The 15,950-nt window shown below is 39.7% G+C and overlaps 1 protein-coding gene across 1 annotated transcript in view; it reads right to left on the bottom strand.

The window, feature by feature from the left end:
* ipo11 (importin 11) overlaps positions 1-15,950 on the bottom strand; it is a 120,583-nt gene that overhangs the window by 76,726 nt on the left and 27,907 nt on the right. Inside the window, exons 8-14 of the mRNA XM_041936765.1 lie at positions 13,148-13,196; positions 9,343-9,413; positions 9,043-9,235; positions 7,569-7,721; positions 7,125-7,168; positions 4,087-4,177; positions 3,003-3,050 (exon numbers count right to left, since the gene is read on the bottom strand). Of these exons, the coding sequence (XP_041792699.1) occupies positions 3,003-3,050; positions 4,087-4,177; positions 7,125-7,168; positions 7,569-7,721; positions 9,043-9,235; positions 9,343-9,413; positions 13,148-13,196 (649 nt within the window). The remainder of the gene's footprint in view (positions 1-3,002; positions 3,051-4,086; positions 4,178-7,124; positions 7,169-7,568; positions 7,722-9,042; positions 9,236-9,342; positions 9,414-13,147; positions 13,197-15,950) is intronic.

Here is a 15,950-nt window from a genome sequence, read left to right on the forward strand (position 1 = left end):
GATTCTGTTGAACACGTCACTGTAAAATATGTGTTTGAGGTGTCAAAAACTTGGGAAACAGAGCTAAAAACAAATTATTTTTTCTGTTTTGGTCTTGTAATGTCTGGTCTCCATTAACATTGGAGTGAATTAGGCAGTTGGGTGACACTCCTTTTGCTTTTCGGATCGTAGCTTGAAATGTTTCCATTCTTTTCCTTAGGTAATTACATTGTTTGAATGAGGATGAATTGAAGAGTGATGCATGAAGAGTGACAATTGTGGGGTAAGAGAAAGTCGAGGATAAATTTTTGAGAACATTTAAAGATAGATAGATAGATACTCTATTAATCTCCAAAGAGAAATTTATATTTTAACAGCATAACCTGACTCTATATGTGACTTTGGAATGTGGGAAGAAACTTTAAATAATTTGGAAAGTAGGAACGACACAAGACGCTTAAAGTAATTCCGGTAATTGTAGCTTAACAATTGTGCCATTAAGCTAAAGTGAATCTGCTCTATGACTACTAGATGCTACTAAAAGGTGCTCTTCAGGCAGAAAATGGGTGAAAATGGCATGAAAAAAATTAGATTAGACATTTTGAGAACATTATATGGACAGATAAACGTACAAAAGCCATACATGTGAGAAAGATTTTTTACGGTCACTATTTATATTTTATCTTTAAAAGCAATGAATTTTGAAATGGCGAGACAAAAAGAATGACAGAGGCTCTATCTTAGCCCTGGCAGGCATGGGCATGGTATTTAAAGGTAGAATAACTTTAAGATAGTTACCTTCTGAAGATGTTTTTAAGACATCCTTGCCTGCCAGAAGCACAGAGAGTTCTCATTCTGTTCACGTATCCCATGCATCGGCCATTGGCTGAGCAGTCTGCTACCCCAGTAAACAATAGATGTGATTGGACTGGGTTAAGTTAAGATTAGGTTTATTATTAATAACCATCTGTTTCGGAGTCTCAGAGTTTCAGACCAGAGCTTTGAGACAGTGCTGCTAGAAATCACATGACTTGCAAGCTCAAGTTTCAACATTTCGAAACTTTGTTTGCCAACAAATGCGCAACAATTTTCAGATCACCAATTACAAGACAACAAATGGCGAGGACAGTGATAAAATCTGAAAACGTGCCGGAGAGATGCTGTAGAAAGAGTGCTGAAGTTGTAGAGACGGAAAACTCACAAAATAATGTTTGCAGAGATTAAATTTTTTTTTATACACGGCTTCAAAACTTGGTTTCAATCTTGCAAAAATCTCTGAAACTGAGTCTCAACCTTTTAAATCTTTTTTAATTTTCAGTTTCAAAATATGAAATGATATTCATCCTGTACAAGGCTGCCACTTGCCACTAGTATGTTGAGATCTATAGTATATTTATGAGTGTGTGTGTGTGTGTGTGTGTGTGTGTGTGTGTGTGTGTCAGTGTGTGAGGTGGAAAGAGTGAACAAGAAGTAGAGAAAGCAGGGAGACATGAAAAACACTGTAGGTGTCTATCAGAATTATCTAATAACTTCTGGAGCAGCTTTACGCCCCTCAGACATATTTTCTCTCATTTATCATAACGAAAAGATTGACGAATGGAGGGATAGGCAGAAAAGATGGATAGTCCAAAGGTGCTGTAGAAGTTTGCCTTGGTCTTTATCACAAAAACAAAACTGTGAGGAGTTACGATTTATAGGTTAATAAAACTGACAGGAAATTTGAAACTCTCAGGAGGAGAAATGTAAAGTAGGAGTAAAGTTCTTTTGCTGTGAAAAGGCAGCTAAAAGCTCTGTAATGTGTGAGTCCTCATTATTCTCAATTCTTCATTAGTACTTTGATTATCACATTTTGTGTTGTTTATAGATGTTTGTTGTTACTGACACAGTTTAGCTTCCCTTTGAAGTAGTCGTTTCCTGGTCTACCGCACTGCTGTATTAATTTGGCTCCACAAAATGAAATGTTCATAAATTTTCTATTGTGTTTTCAGTAGTCACAAAAAGGCATCTCGTAGGGCTAATGGTGCACTCGAAGATACTTAGCCCATTCTAATGTACAATGTATCAAAAAGAAGAAGTTAATTATGCTGCCAGTGTATCATTAAAATGACAAATGTGGGACTAACACAGGCACTGCAAAAAATATATTAACTCATGGATGTCTGTGGCAACAAAAATTTAAAAACTGTCACAAGGATGGTTCATACTTGGTCGAATGCCAGTTTCTAACATTTGTCTAAGCAGGTGGTTTTGTAGAAAATATGGTTGTTAGATATTATCCTTGACAAATGTCTTTACAGCACATAGGATGGATTAAAGTACCTGTTCCAGTCTTCAGCTCACTGAAGCAAGCTCAGAAAAAGACTGTACCCCCTTTTTTGACAGCAGTATAATTAAGGTCTTGATCTATAATCGTATTAGCACTGTTATCAAGCGCCCATTCGGCTCTTCAACTAGCTCTCACAGCAACAATTATCAGCCACCGCTGCTACCACAGCACGGCTTCATCATCCAGTGATGTCTGCTGTTTTATCAACACTGTCAACAGACTGCTGAGATCTCAATAGGCATCCAGCTTCAACACAGGCCCTGTTCGAAGACAATCCCAACTGTCTGTGATTTAGTTGTGTGCCAGAAAACCACCAGAGTGGCAGCCTTGACCTGCCAAAGACTGATAAATAGTAAAAGAAGGTGGAGAGAGGAAAAAGGGTGTAAAAAAAAAAAACAAAAAAACAAAAACAAGATGTCCAAGGACCTGACAGAGCAATATAGTAAGAATTGATCAGATTATAAAAACAAAACGGGAACCTATAGGTACAATCATTATTTTATGCGATCATTATTTATCTTAGCTTAAAAAGGCTGCTGTGCATCCTGTATGCATCTATGTCTAAATCCATCCTTCTCTTGATGTGAACTGTACTCTATGAGTCCAGATCAGTCATTTAATGCATCTGGAAGACAGATTGTGCCAAGTACCTCAGCAGCTACTAAACCAGCAGGGTGTGATGAAGCCTTTGACTCACCTGCATCCTTCATGAGCAGCTGGACAGGGTCTTCCACATTGGTTGGGCCTGCAAAGACAGATACATGTAATATCAGTGACTAGACAGACTGCATTTGGAAGGTAAGTGTCATTGTAATGTGCATACGGGTCAAGCATTTTTAATGATAAAAGGACTTCTGCAGAAACAGACCCTGTGACCACACCATAACACAGCTTCAACCTAAAGAGGTCTGGACTCCACTGCACCAGTCTTGTTTCAGTCATTTTACTGGTCTGTTCTCTCCCCTTTATTAGTCATTGTTATGTACTCATGTCTGAAAATCAATCAAGGCGCCTCCCTACAACCATAGAATTGCTCCAGCAGAACCCATTTCCGCTCTGTCAGTTGAAACCGAAAGCAGCTTGGAAGACAGTCCGGAAAACGGACTCTGTAAGCTACTAATTCAGCAACAGAACAAGAACTGCATAGTGAATGACTGGCTGACTGATGGAGGAGTTAAGAGTGACTGTAATGGTGGAGGTTGATAGCAGGGAACATATTACACATACTGTGACTGCTAAGGGCTACGTGAACAAAAATTACATGCTTTGCTTGTTTTCTGATATATGAATTATATATCACTCTGATGCAATGCTACATTTCATGATGACAAATAGGGATAAAGAAATCTGAGGCCAATTCTGCGTCACAGGAAAAGGAGAGATACTGTATGTGCAGTGCAAGACAAGGCACATTTATCCGTATTGCAGCTTTAAAAAGCACGAAGTACTTTGCATTAGTTGTATATACGCATTATTCAAAAAAGAGCTAAAATAGACTAAAAATGGATCTCTATGATAAGATTGGGATGGACAAATATTAGACAGACCCCTCAGTGCAACACGATAAAATCCAATGGCACCACAGGCAGCCTAACTTCTTATCTACATGAAGGTAAGATTTATTGAAGATCTCTATTAGAAAACAATAGTTTTCACTAGGTGCACCTAATGAACTGGCTACTGAGTGCGTGTTTTCCTCACATTGAAAGGATTTTAAAAGGTTTGCTGAAAATAGAGCAGACTGTGCTTTTGGCATGTAATAATATTTGAATTGAACTGACCCTGGAGATTCTGAACCATATCCAGTAGCACCGGTGTCAGTGTCTGGCTGTAGTTGTGGAAGATATCCAGGAACAATACTTCTGTACAAGGCTAAGTAGAGGAAAAGGGCAGAGGAAACAAAAAGACAGACAGTTAATTGGGGAAATGTGTGCAAAAGTCATCACAATCATTCGTCTTCCTCCCACTATCACAGCTCTTCCCATTCTGAGCAGCATGCTGTAGTTTGAGTCGGCACTCAGTGATGGTGAGGGGGAATGTCACATGAACAAGTTCCATCAGATGTCACACCCTCAATAAACAATGTATACAAGAGGCATGAGCACAAACACAAGGGCAAACAATGCCTTGAGCTCCCAGTTCAAAAAAGTCAATGTGACATTGTCAGGGGATTTGTTTAATTGTGTGTGTATGTGTGTGTGTGTATGTGTGCGTGTGCATGTGTGCATGTGTGTGTGCATGTGTGTGTGTTTAAACAGACTTCACCCACCTTACGTAGTTTATTGGTTTTTGCTCTCACAAAAGAAAGTCAATATTAAATGAAGGTGTAAGAAATCTAACATGGGTTGAATTCACGAATATATGCAATGTGCTACAGCATGTGAACATGCGTCCGTGACATTTCACAGCATGTAGCTTTAACCTTTCTGCCCTGGTAGCAAGAGGTCAGGTGACTCTTCTAAAAAGCCAATCCAGTGCAATCCATTTTCCTGGATTAGACGTGGTAAAACTGAGGCAAAGGTCCTCTATAATCAACCACTGGAATTGGTGACCATGGAAGCAATAGATGGGCAGTGACATGAAATCTATGAACCATCCTTAGCACCATAATGTGCCACTACGAAGGTCTTCTATTGTGTGAAGAAGATCCTGAATCATAGACGGGCAGGAATGTGTGAATTCAGATGCGATGTTAGTACTAAATATAAGCTACTTAATACTACTTAATATAAGCCCTACAGCCTTAAGGCGTGTGATCATTCCTAAATTATAAACTTGACTCACATCATGAACTCAATTTATAAAAGTATCTTAGACAGCAACCGATTCATTAACCGATTCTGGGCAGCTGGAGTTTATACACTTCAAGTATTTCATCTTAACACCCTGATATTGTTCCATCGAAAGGATCATTGATGCGTTAAAAAGTCAGAAACACTGTTAAAAACATTTCAGGGTTTTCTGAGAATTTTAGATTGTGAAGTAATTAGCTACCTAATAAGCATTCATAGACTGTAAATGCACATTTATTCTGTTGCAGTGTGCTTTAAATGAACTAGATCTTTAGGTTGAAAAAATGAATGCTTTACTGTACTTCAGATAGACAGAAAAGAAAGACATTGGACGAGAGATTATATCATGACTCAAGCACAGTCACATAGACAGGATACCTGGGGACCAAAGACTGTTTTATGATGCCACCACATAACACTGCTTTGAATATTTGAAAATACAGCACATACTAAAAAATATTTGTGACTGGTGATTTGTGTGAAGCAATATTACATTAATTGCATAAAAACTGAAATCGTCTGCTGTTGTGGTTCTTTTAATCTAAATTTTTTAACTTTTTTTTTTGTCTTGCAAATTGTACACTTAAATATTAGCAAACTACACATTTTAAGAAAGATGGTTTTACTCTGGTTAAAACACAGGGGACAAATTGTGTTTCAAAAGTTTTTAACAATGTTCCTCTTCTCAGTGCTGCTGGATGCTGTCAAGCTCGAGGTACCGGAGTGGAGATGCTGCTGTAATTGTTTTGTGGGAAGTGTTGAGACCTGTGTGTACAACCAACATCACTGGGCACTTACAAACACAGATGTACTTGACATTTTACTGCTTCTACAGAGACATGGAGCACCTTTCTCTGTCTGTGTTTCTGTTTCTCCTGCTCTCAATAATAACTATTGCTAGAATAGCATTGCTTAACTTAGCACTGGTTTCTATAATCTGACTGTTTTTTGTAGTGAAGTATGATTTATTATTCACCTATTACCTTGCAATACTGCTCTTTTTCACTCTTATTGAGTACTCTACATATCAATACATAGTAGTATTCTATATCTATTCTATATTTTTGGCAGTATTTTTATAGCAATTTTTCTTACAGTTTTTTTTGCAGCATAACACACACACACACATGTATGCCCCCACCGACCAGTCAAGTTACAGTTTACATCCATGTCCGTCCAGACTTTGAAGGAAGTTCATAAAAAGTATATAGTGTAGTTTTTTTTTTTTTTTTTTTTTGCAAAATCACTAAATTGACGTGTTTGATTCCAGTGAATAATTTCTAGTGAGAAACATGCTGTCTTGACTTAGAGACTATTTTAACAGAGGAGCACAGAGGACTGATAGAGAGCTTCATCACATGGAACAACAACAATCATGTGAAGCTCAAAATCAGCAAAACCAATGAGCTTGTGGCGAACTGCATTGCTTCAAATATGGATGTCATTGCAAAGAAGCTACAAACTGTCAAACACGGATGCCTAACACACATCTTGAACCTGTCAGCACAGAAGATCTATACAGTCGCCACAGTTTCAAGGTGGACACCCAAGATTTGTGTCACCAATTCAGTATCCAACCAAATGTGAAATGTGGTCACAATCTCCACGTCTGTTCCAGAGTTATGGCGCTGAATAACAGCCAGAAAAGAGGTTTTGCAGAACATTATGATATCACAGAGAAGTTGACCTTTGAATTTTTTGATATAAAATGTCATCAGTTTATTCTAAAAGACATTTGTGTGAAGTTTTGTCATAGTAAGTGTATGAATTCTTCAGTTATGGCATATAATGTGAGTTCACAGTGATCAGTTCATCCTTGAGTCCAAGTGAACATTTGTGCAAAATTTGAAGAAATTCCTTCATGGTGTTTCTGAGAATCGGACATACGTATATACAGACAGAGGGACGGACGGACAAACCAAAAACATAATGCCTCTGCCTGCAGCTGTTGCAACCATGGAGGCAAATATAACAGGATAATTTCTTTGTACGTGTGTGTGTGTGTGTGTGTGTGTCTTTTTACTCACCCGTAGACTGTATTTCCAAGAGTCACCACCTGTTTCTTCAACAGCTGGAGGACAGAAGAGAAGAGGTAATAATGCCTGATGTGCAAAATAAAATGCTTTGGTGCTTTATATAGCACACAATTAATACTGGTAATGAATACCATTTGTTTGACTGTGCAGAATATTCCTTAAAAAAAATCACAATTCAAGAAACTATTATTAATGCTATTATCAAGTGCTAATGTTCAACGCCTTACCCTGCACAACATACATCAATTCAATAAACAACCAATTCTGGTGAAGCCTGCACCCAGAGTGACACTGCTGACTTCATGAACTGTAGAACTGGCCAACCCTCACTATTGTGGATTTCCCAAGAACACGCCTGTTAACTCTGCCAGTCTGTGGGTCCAGATAAGTCTGGACATTTGGATTCAGCCCATGTATCTGGGGATGTGCTATTACCAAAGCTCTCAGGATCCTCTTCCCACATTGCCAGCTCTTCCTCTGTGAGAAGGAAGTAGTGTGAGACGAGCCGGCGTCCAATTTCTGTCAGTGTGGGGTGTGTGAAGAATGCTGTCTTGATCTTGTGAGCCTCCAGACTCTCTGGTTTACTGTCTGATGGAGTTAAGAGGGGGGAGAGTAAAGGAGAGGAAAAGAAAGAGTGAAGAAAAGAAAGATATTTCATTATCCATAACATGCGCTTACCTTGACAATCCATACATTACAGCCATATTACTACTACTCTGTACATTTTCTACACTTCCCAGCTTTAAAGCCAATTTACAGTGGAATTCAAAGCAATTTCAATGATCAGTGTAAGTATATTAAGTACAGTATATAGATTTTAAAATATAAAAACTAACCCAAACATTCAACAATGATGTTGATTTCAAGCAAAAGCCTTTGTTAGAAAGAGCAAAATCAAGCTGAAGTGAGTGTGTTTCTGTAGTCTGCATGCAAACTTTGAATCTATACTACATCTTTTTATAGTTTCTCAAGAAAAAATATCCCTGCTCTGCTGCTTCTCTTGACTCTCAGTTAAAATAAGGATGATTTAAGACTTGAAGACAAATGTTAAGGAAAAGCGTCCTGCTATACAGCAAACAAAACTAACTGTACTTCCAGAACCAAACCAACACTCAACACAACAGATTGCTGCTCATTTTACTTTCAAACCTCGAGTTAACTTGTGGCCATGACCCCCGTGTCACAGCTGGTGCAGTAGTAAGGGTCCTGTTCTAATACCCTCAGACATGCCTGGGTCTCCCTGCCTGTCTATCACACTGACAGCATGGGCCTAATAAATAAGTCAGATGGCTGCTCTGGGCTGAGCTGTGTCAGTCAAGGCTCAACTTTCCCTTTAGCTATGTAACCTCACTGCTCGAAATATATTATCCTGTTGTGAAAAGGGGAAAGTAAGGCAAACTTGACTTTGCACTTCAGTTCGGTGCCGCGTCACACTCGGGGTATTAACACAAGAACCACAAGAAACGTAGCTCCACTTTCTGTCGAGCAACAATTGCTTAAGAGAAGGATATTCAATAATAAGGCACACCAAAGACCATACGAGCTGGCAGAACAAAGACCGAGTGCTGTGCTCCACGGCTAATGAAGCACTGGAGGCCTCTGACAGCTTGAAATAAACATGAGCTATGGCGAGGTACGGTGACGCTGATGGTATTTCAGCACTGTGCTTTTCAAAACACTGCCAGTGATTAGCAGTAAAGCGTCTTTTTTGACATCTTTTGCTGGTCCTCGAATCGTAGAGCTAAAATTCTGTTTGTCTGGCTTTCTTTTGAATCTCCGCTCTCTTCATCCGTGTCTGCAATTCTGATCGCTCGTCTACCGTGCCTTTTTACTCCCTTGTGTTACCACCTGAATCGGCCTTTATTCTGCACCACCCCTGCTCCTTTTCCCCAGAGCCCTCATATCCTACCATCAATGTTCTTGGCAGGTTTGTAGGCATCGTTCTTTACAATCATCTTGATGAGGTTCATGCACTGAACAATGAAGCGTTCAAAGGTCACTCCCTCCCCTGCAGGAGTGAACACGTAGCTGACGGCAAATTCCAGTGAACGCTGGATTAGGGGTATAAATGCACATGGGTGGTACTCCAGGAAATCTAACAACTGCATGAAACAGAGGAAAGAAAAGTATTAGTTCTAGTAATATTAGTCCAGCACTATATTGTTATTGTATGTTGATTGTTGATTGTATGTACTGATGTACAACTCACAACTTTAGTGTACAGTATGATCGTCTTCTCCAGCTTTTCTCTGCATGTGCTATCTGGACCAACCTGCCGACCTGAAACACAGCACAACCGGTACAGTATTGTTACTTAACCGCAGCATCATACTTAATAACATACAGCATCCTCTGGCAATTATGATCAACAACATACAGCATCCTTATCATCATTTGGTAATATAAAGAGGGCCCGTATTTCTTTAATTTAAATCCAAGTAATTCAGTTTCTCAATAATGTGATATTACTTAATCCTCACGGGAAAAAAAATTGAATTTCTTGACCGTGTAAGTAGATCCAGACTAAAACGCAGCTTTTCTATTTAAGCTTTTGAAACCAATGCATTTTAATTAAAGGGACAGTTTGACATTTTGGAAAATATGCCGGAGCAGATAGTTTTTACCTTTGGACAGGGCCTTGCTACCCATTTCTCTCTCAGGCCACTCTTTAAGCTTAACTAGACTAACCATCTCATGGCTCCAGCTTCACTTTTAACGGACATATATAACCGTGGTATCAATCTTCTCAGCAAACTCTCCAGAAAACGAATGTTCCCCCGTCCCAAAATAAATGAAAACATGCCCCAACATCCACATAAAGACATTATGTCTTAATGGAGTAGTATTAAGGGTCTATAGAAACAAAACAAACAAACAAAAAAACATGACTGGTTTGTCCAGTGTCTAAGGATTCATGTGTTTGCAGTGTTTTAGGGTGAAAGCTGTCACACTGACAAAACAGCAGCATGATGGGCTGAAATTCTGAATTATTAAAAAGGTACACTGCATGAAGCCCACATAAGAAAAGACTGTGTCAATGCATGCCTTTCAGTATGACATGGATCATAAAATGTGAAATGACCTTAACTGGTGTCTGATCTCGTTATTCAATGCAGTCCTGATGGACCGTATATAAACTCAAATGGAATGAATGTATAGGGACAAGAGCACATTAAGGACAGGAAGAGAAAGAAAAAGACGCTCGATAAATGTACTGTGATTAATTCATCTTGGTCTGATTTACTACAACAAACTTTCCCCTTTCTTTAAGGTCAAATGCCCACTTCACCTCGCTGCCTGTGAGAATCCCGCAGGCCCATTACAAGCTGCGGTGTTTATAATAAAGTACAGTAATAAAAGAACTCAAAAATGACCATGAATGACTCACTCTCTCTGATGTAAATTTTGGCTCTATAAAACCACTCATGATGCTAGAGCCAATAAAGATGTCCCATGTAGTTTACTTCCTTGTCAACTTCATTGATGAAATCTGCAGAGTCATAACAGTCTGTGTGGCATTTTTCCAAACATTTGTGAACAGTCAGGGTCACTGTCCTCTCCACTTATGCACACACATTTATTTCTATCAGAATGACTGAATTTAAAGTGACATCAGATTGATTAAAAAGGGTAAGTGGCTCGCTTCTTTCTGATTTTGGACCAGTCAGGGGTTATTGTAGATCAAGACACCATTGCATTTTATTGACTGCATCCATCCCATTGTTTTCCTTGTTTGCAGGTGTGTGACAGCTGTAATGTAAGCAGATGTTGTGTAAAGTCATCAAAGTTACTGAGGTCATAGTCTGAACCAACAAAAAATGTGAATAAAATCCATAGCCAGACATTCAATAAAGAAAAAACACTGAAATAAAGGGTTTTTCTTCATTTCTGATAGATATGTAACCTAGGAAAATACGTTTTCAACTCTGTAGTGACTGACAGGAATAGATTGGTGACCTCAGTTGGAGGACAAACATCTAACGGGGAGAGCCAGACATCTGAATGGACCACAAAGACTGCCCCAAAAACTGCAGTTTATATACCTGACCTTATCAGGCTGTGCAGAGCTGATGCCTCTCCCCAGCTCAACTGTGAGCTGCCTCGCTGTTTCCCCTATCTGCCAGGCCCAAACACCAACAGGACCATGACCCCCGTCTCCGCTGCCATCAGCAGAGTAAATACGGGAAGTGATAGTTGTGGCTGATATCTCAAATGATACTTTTTTTGCTAACATCGGCCAATATGGTGGCTCGTGGGGTTGTGTCTGAGATTTATCTCTCACTCGCCTGGTGTTGCTATGGCGAAGCTATGGAAAAGAACAAAGGTCCATTGGATGCTGACATTAGACAGTGAAAGTGGGCTAAGATAGCTATCACTGTCATGGATGGCTGTCACTCATTGGGTTTCTTCGCTGCAGGAACTTTCCAAGGGGACGAAGAACTCACAGAGTTTGCAATGCAGAATGGTGCATTGTTCAAACACTTATACCACGGCTGCTTCAACTTGTGTGCAGCACAGTTGGGCAGCCGTGGCCTTGAGGTTGGAGAAGCGGCTTGTGACCAGAGGGTCGCAGGTCCGATTCCCCCCACCGGACTGGCAGAGAAATTTGGGTGTGGGGGAGGGGATACTCCACCACACCCAAATTTCTCTTCCCCTTCCCCAACCCCTTCATTAGCCGGCTGATGTGCCCTTGAGCAAGGCACTTAACCCCATATGCTCCACGGGCGCCTGATGCGGCAGCCCACTGCTCCTGTGTGTTCACTGTATGTGGCATGTGCGCGTTTACAGTGATGGGTGAAATGCAGAGAATAATTTCCCAGTTTGGTGGCTGATTGGGATCAATAAAATTAAAAAAAACATCGAAAAATGTTGTTTTTCGAACATTTCCAGTGAGTAAATAATAATATTTTTGTTTGAAATGTCCATCCCTAACTTCAAATGTGAATAATACAGTTAAAATGAAAAACTGTTCCATCAGGTATGAACCTGGCAAAATGTCACGCATAAAATATCTCAAGTGTTAATATGGAGTCAAACTTGTTTGATTTGATAGGAGGGACAGAGGGGTGAGGCTGCTTAAGAATGTTTTGACTGTTTTATTGCTTGGATTTTATGTTCACACCTTCTAGTGCAGGATGAGGTCACCATCAAAGATTTTCCATGAAGACACGCTTTATGATGTCTTAACCCGTTCTCTCAAGATCTAACAATTACTAAAGATTGTCACGTTTAACACATGTTAAACGCAGCGCTCCAGAGTGGAGGCAGAATGACACATTCAGAAATTCTGGAAGGACAAGGTAAGCGATTAATTGCCATCATTTGTGACGCAATGACACACAGCTATTCTTTTTTCAATTCCGTCATGCTGACTTGCCCATATCAGTGAATATTCTGATTAAAAATTTATACTTGTGGCACATCTGTTCTGATTGCTAATGTGTAATTAATTTACAATTGACCTGAAAATAATTGCACTTTTTTCCATCCCTTGAGTCCAAATCAATATGGAAACATGTTGCTATACTGCACACATAAGATGCACCTTTTTTCACTAGTCACACTGGAAAGCTCTTTTCCTTCGTTGTTCTTGTCCTCACTTTTTCCATCATGCTGTGTCTCCTTTTGTCCCATTCTGTCCTGTCCTCAAGTTAGTAAGCAAAAAGTGAAATCATGATTTTCTCACTCGAGTGCATATACTCATAGGTGCACACACAAACTATACGCTGGACATTTCACGTTCTCCAGCCTAAAAAAAATCCCGGGAAAGTCCTTGTTTGGAAGACAAACTCTTAATTAAAAACCAAGCCCCTTCGGATGACTCAGTCAGCCTGAACTTTTAATTTGACGAATATATTATGCTATCCTAGTATGAGACCTAGACTTTGGGTATCATAAAGTGTCTTAGACTTGCCATCCGCATGCACTGGATCAAGCACCGGTGACTGTGTTTGTTTACTGAAAGGAAAGCCTAGGATCAGAGATTCAGGACAGAGAAAGAGACAAGTACTCACAGCATTCCAAGAACTGTTTTAGCCTTTCAAACACTGCATTCAGGAAACCCTGAAAAGGAGGAGATGAAGAGAGGGTGAGATAAAGTTTAATCTCTTTGACATTTCTGCAGTTGAATCATTCATGATTGCTTCATCAGTATTGCCCAGAAGCAGATATAGTAACAAGGGAATAACTTTAGCATGTGTGCGTGTGTTGTGTATCTGTGCGTGGGCACACTTTCCTCTGCACTTAGAGAATAAATAAAAGTGTCAGCTACACAGTATGAAAGGGAATCAATTTTCTGTACTCTGGTGTAGACGCAGCTTAGCATGGGAAATTAGATGATAGATGGAGATGCAATCTGTTTAGTTCTGCATTAATGTTCAGCCATGAGGTCAACCGCAGCATCATTAATCACAAAACACAGCCCAGCCAGCAACTGCAGCTCCTAACAGAGTTAGTGAAGAAAGACGGGGTCACAAGAGGAGCACAGAAGAGAAGGTGGGAGATGATGGAGAACAAAGTTCACGCCAGGCATTTGTTAAGATAATGACGGGATTGAGAAAAAGAGGGGGATGCGAGTAGTTGAAACAAACATCCTTTAAACAGACATTTAAACAGAGCGTGCAGGAAATTAGAAAAACGACTGATGCAAATGGGAGTGCAAAATAGAAGTTTTCAGCTTAATCACGCATGATGAAAAAGGTTTGACAGCTAAAGAGGAGGAGAAGCGAGGCTCACGGCACTGCTGGAGAAGAATACAGGAGGATGAAGTGAAAAGCAAATGAAGGACAGCAAAATGGATTGAGAGACGGTAAGAATAAGATGGAAAAATGAAGACAGAGTGGTGGGCATCAAATGGGCACGTCAGCAGTAGCGTGAGAAGTAGTTTGTGAAGGAGATGAGTGTCAACAGAACGAGCAAGTTAACCTGAGAAAGGATCTAAGCAAAGGACAGTGCATGGCAATTTAAAACTAAAATTTGGTGAATGATTTAAGTATATGTGCACAGACTTGATCCAGGCTCAGGGGGCTGTAGTAGATTGTTTAGTAGATCAAATTGGCTCAACTGAATGCGCCCTTTTAAAAGTATAATCTCGTTTGGGAGTGACACAAAGATGCCTGCCTTAACTCCTGGATGCAAATTTCCCACATGCTGAGTAACAAGAACATGGGGGGTGTAGACCAAGTGACTTTTGTTTCTGATAAACAAGATCCAATGTCTGTTCTAGCCTCCCCCCTGTAGTGTCTGTTTGACAATCGAGCCAGGAAGACAGTCGTTCGACGTTTTGAACTGCATCACTGTGGCAGCCTGTGTGAAAACTGACAACGCTCCTCATTCTTAGTGTCGGTGCTTTCCAGCTCACTGCCGTTCTCCAACAGTGCTGCCAGTGTGGTGATTAGAAAATAAGCCCAAACTGTTCAGAATGCATAAAATGAAGACACTGGATGGTTTATAATCAGAGACCAAAGTGTGACTGAGCCAAACCATTGCCTTAAGGCCCTACACACCAACACCAGGCAGAGTTCAAAGAACTAGCGCCAACAAAAATGGATGGTTGCGTCGACTTCTCGTCTTCTGTAAAAAGTTGCATTTGAACACTTTAGATTTACTCCAATGAACATTATGAAATGACAAACAAAATGTTCGGAAGACAAGTTGAACATATGTCTTCTCAACAACTGGCTGCTTTAAACTGAAATCATAAAAATCCACTGGGAACAGAGCACAATACACCAAGGTATCAGTGTGTGAACAGCCGAGCTGTGTCCGGGCCCTCACACGTATATTTGGAGCCAACAACAATGAATGTAAAGTGTGTTACTATGTTTTATGATTTTTTATCAAAATGAGTTTTTTTTAGGGAAACGCCAATATGCTTTAGTTTAAACTGTAGACAATTAGAAATAAAACAGCCAAAACAAACAAAATGCTATGTGGTGATGGTCCCTAAGCCTGTTCACTTTTTATGTGTATGTTGGATTTTGCAAACATTACAATTAGAAAGGTGTTTGGCTGGTTTATTTAAATTAGAACTTTTGACTAAGTCATAATTGAAACGATTTTAATTGTGTTTTTAGGATTTCAGTTAACAGAAAATGTGCTGTTGAGGGTCAAAGTACTCAAAAAAGACAAATTACGTGGTTAGCAAAAGTCTATTCACAGCGAGATTGTTGTAGATTCTACTGCACATAATTAGCAGAAATGGAAGGCTTATTATCAAAATTGACTGTTATAGTTCCTGCCTGTTGTGCTGCAGGCCTCTGAGATACTCTTCATGATTTAGTTAAACATAGTTACTCTTTAATCTGGGTTTATTCAGTTCTCTGCAGGCTGCTAAATCACTTCCTTAGCAGGCAACCTGCATCCTACAGTCCACGTCAAATATTTGACCTTGACACAGGTTTAAAAATTAAGTGACGTGATATGATTTAACAGGATTTTCATCAGCATCACACCTGTCACACATTGATGACCTAATCAATAAATCAGATTAAAAGAGCTTGACACATCTTTAAACCATCACAGGAAATGGAAAATGGCTGCCGGCATTTTATCAGTCCAGAACCATTTAATTTGCTGCAGGTCAGGAGAGCCGATGCCAGACACATTCAGGCTAAAAGCTGAAAACAGCTCACGATTACATTCAAACACACGTTGAGTCAATGGAAAGACGAGAGCGGATTCACTCTAGACATTGTCAACAGATGCAAAAATATCTCTTGCTATAAAAATGTTTCCATTCAGCCCAAGAAGAAAAAAAAGAAGTGCTTATCCTGAGGCTATAGGACTCCACTTTGCACAGAAACAACAGGAGCAAAA

This window comes from Chelmon rostratus, chromosome 5 (assembly GCF_017976325.1).
Source record: "Chelmon rostratus isolate fCheRos1 chromosome 5, fCheRos1.pri, whole genome shotgun sequence".
In the NCBI taxonomy this organism is placed as follows: domain Eukaryota; kingdom Metazoa; phylum Chordata; class Actinopteri; order Chaetodontiformes; family Chaetodontidae; genus Chelmon; species Chelmon rostratus.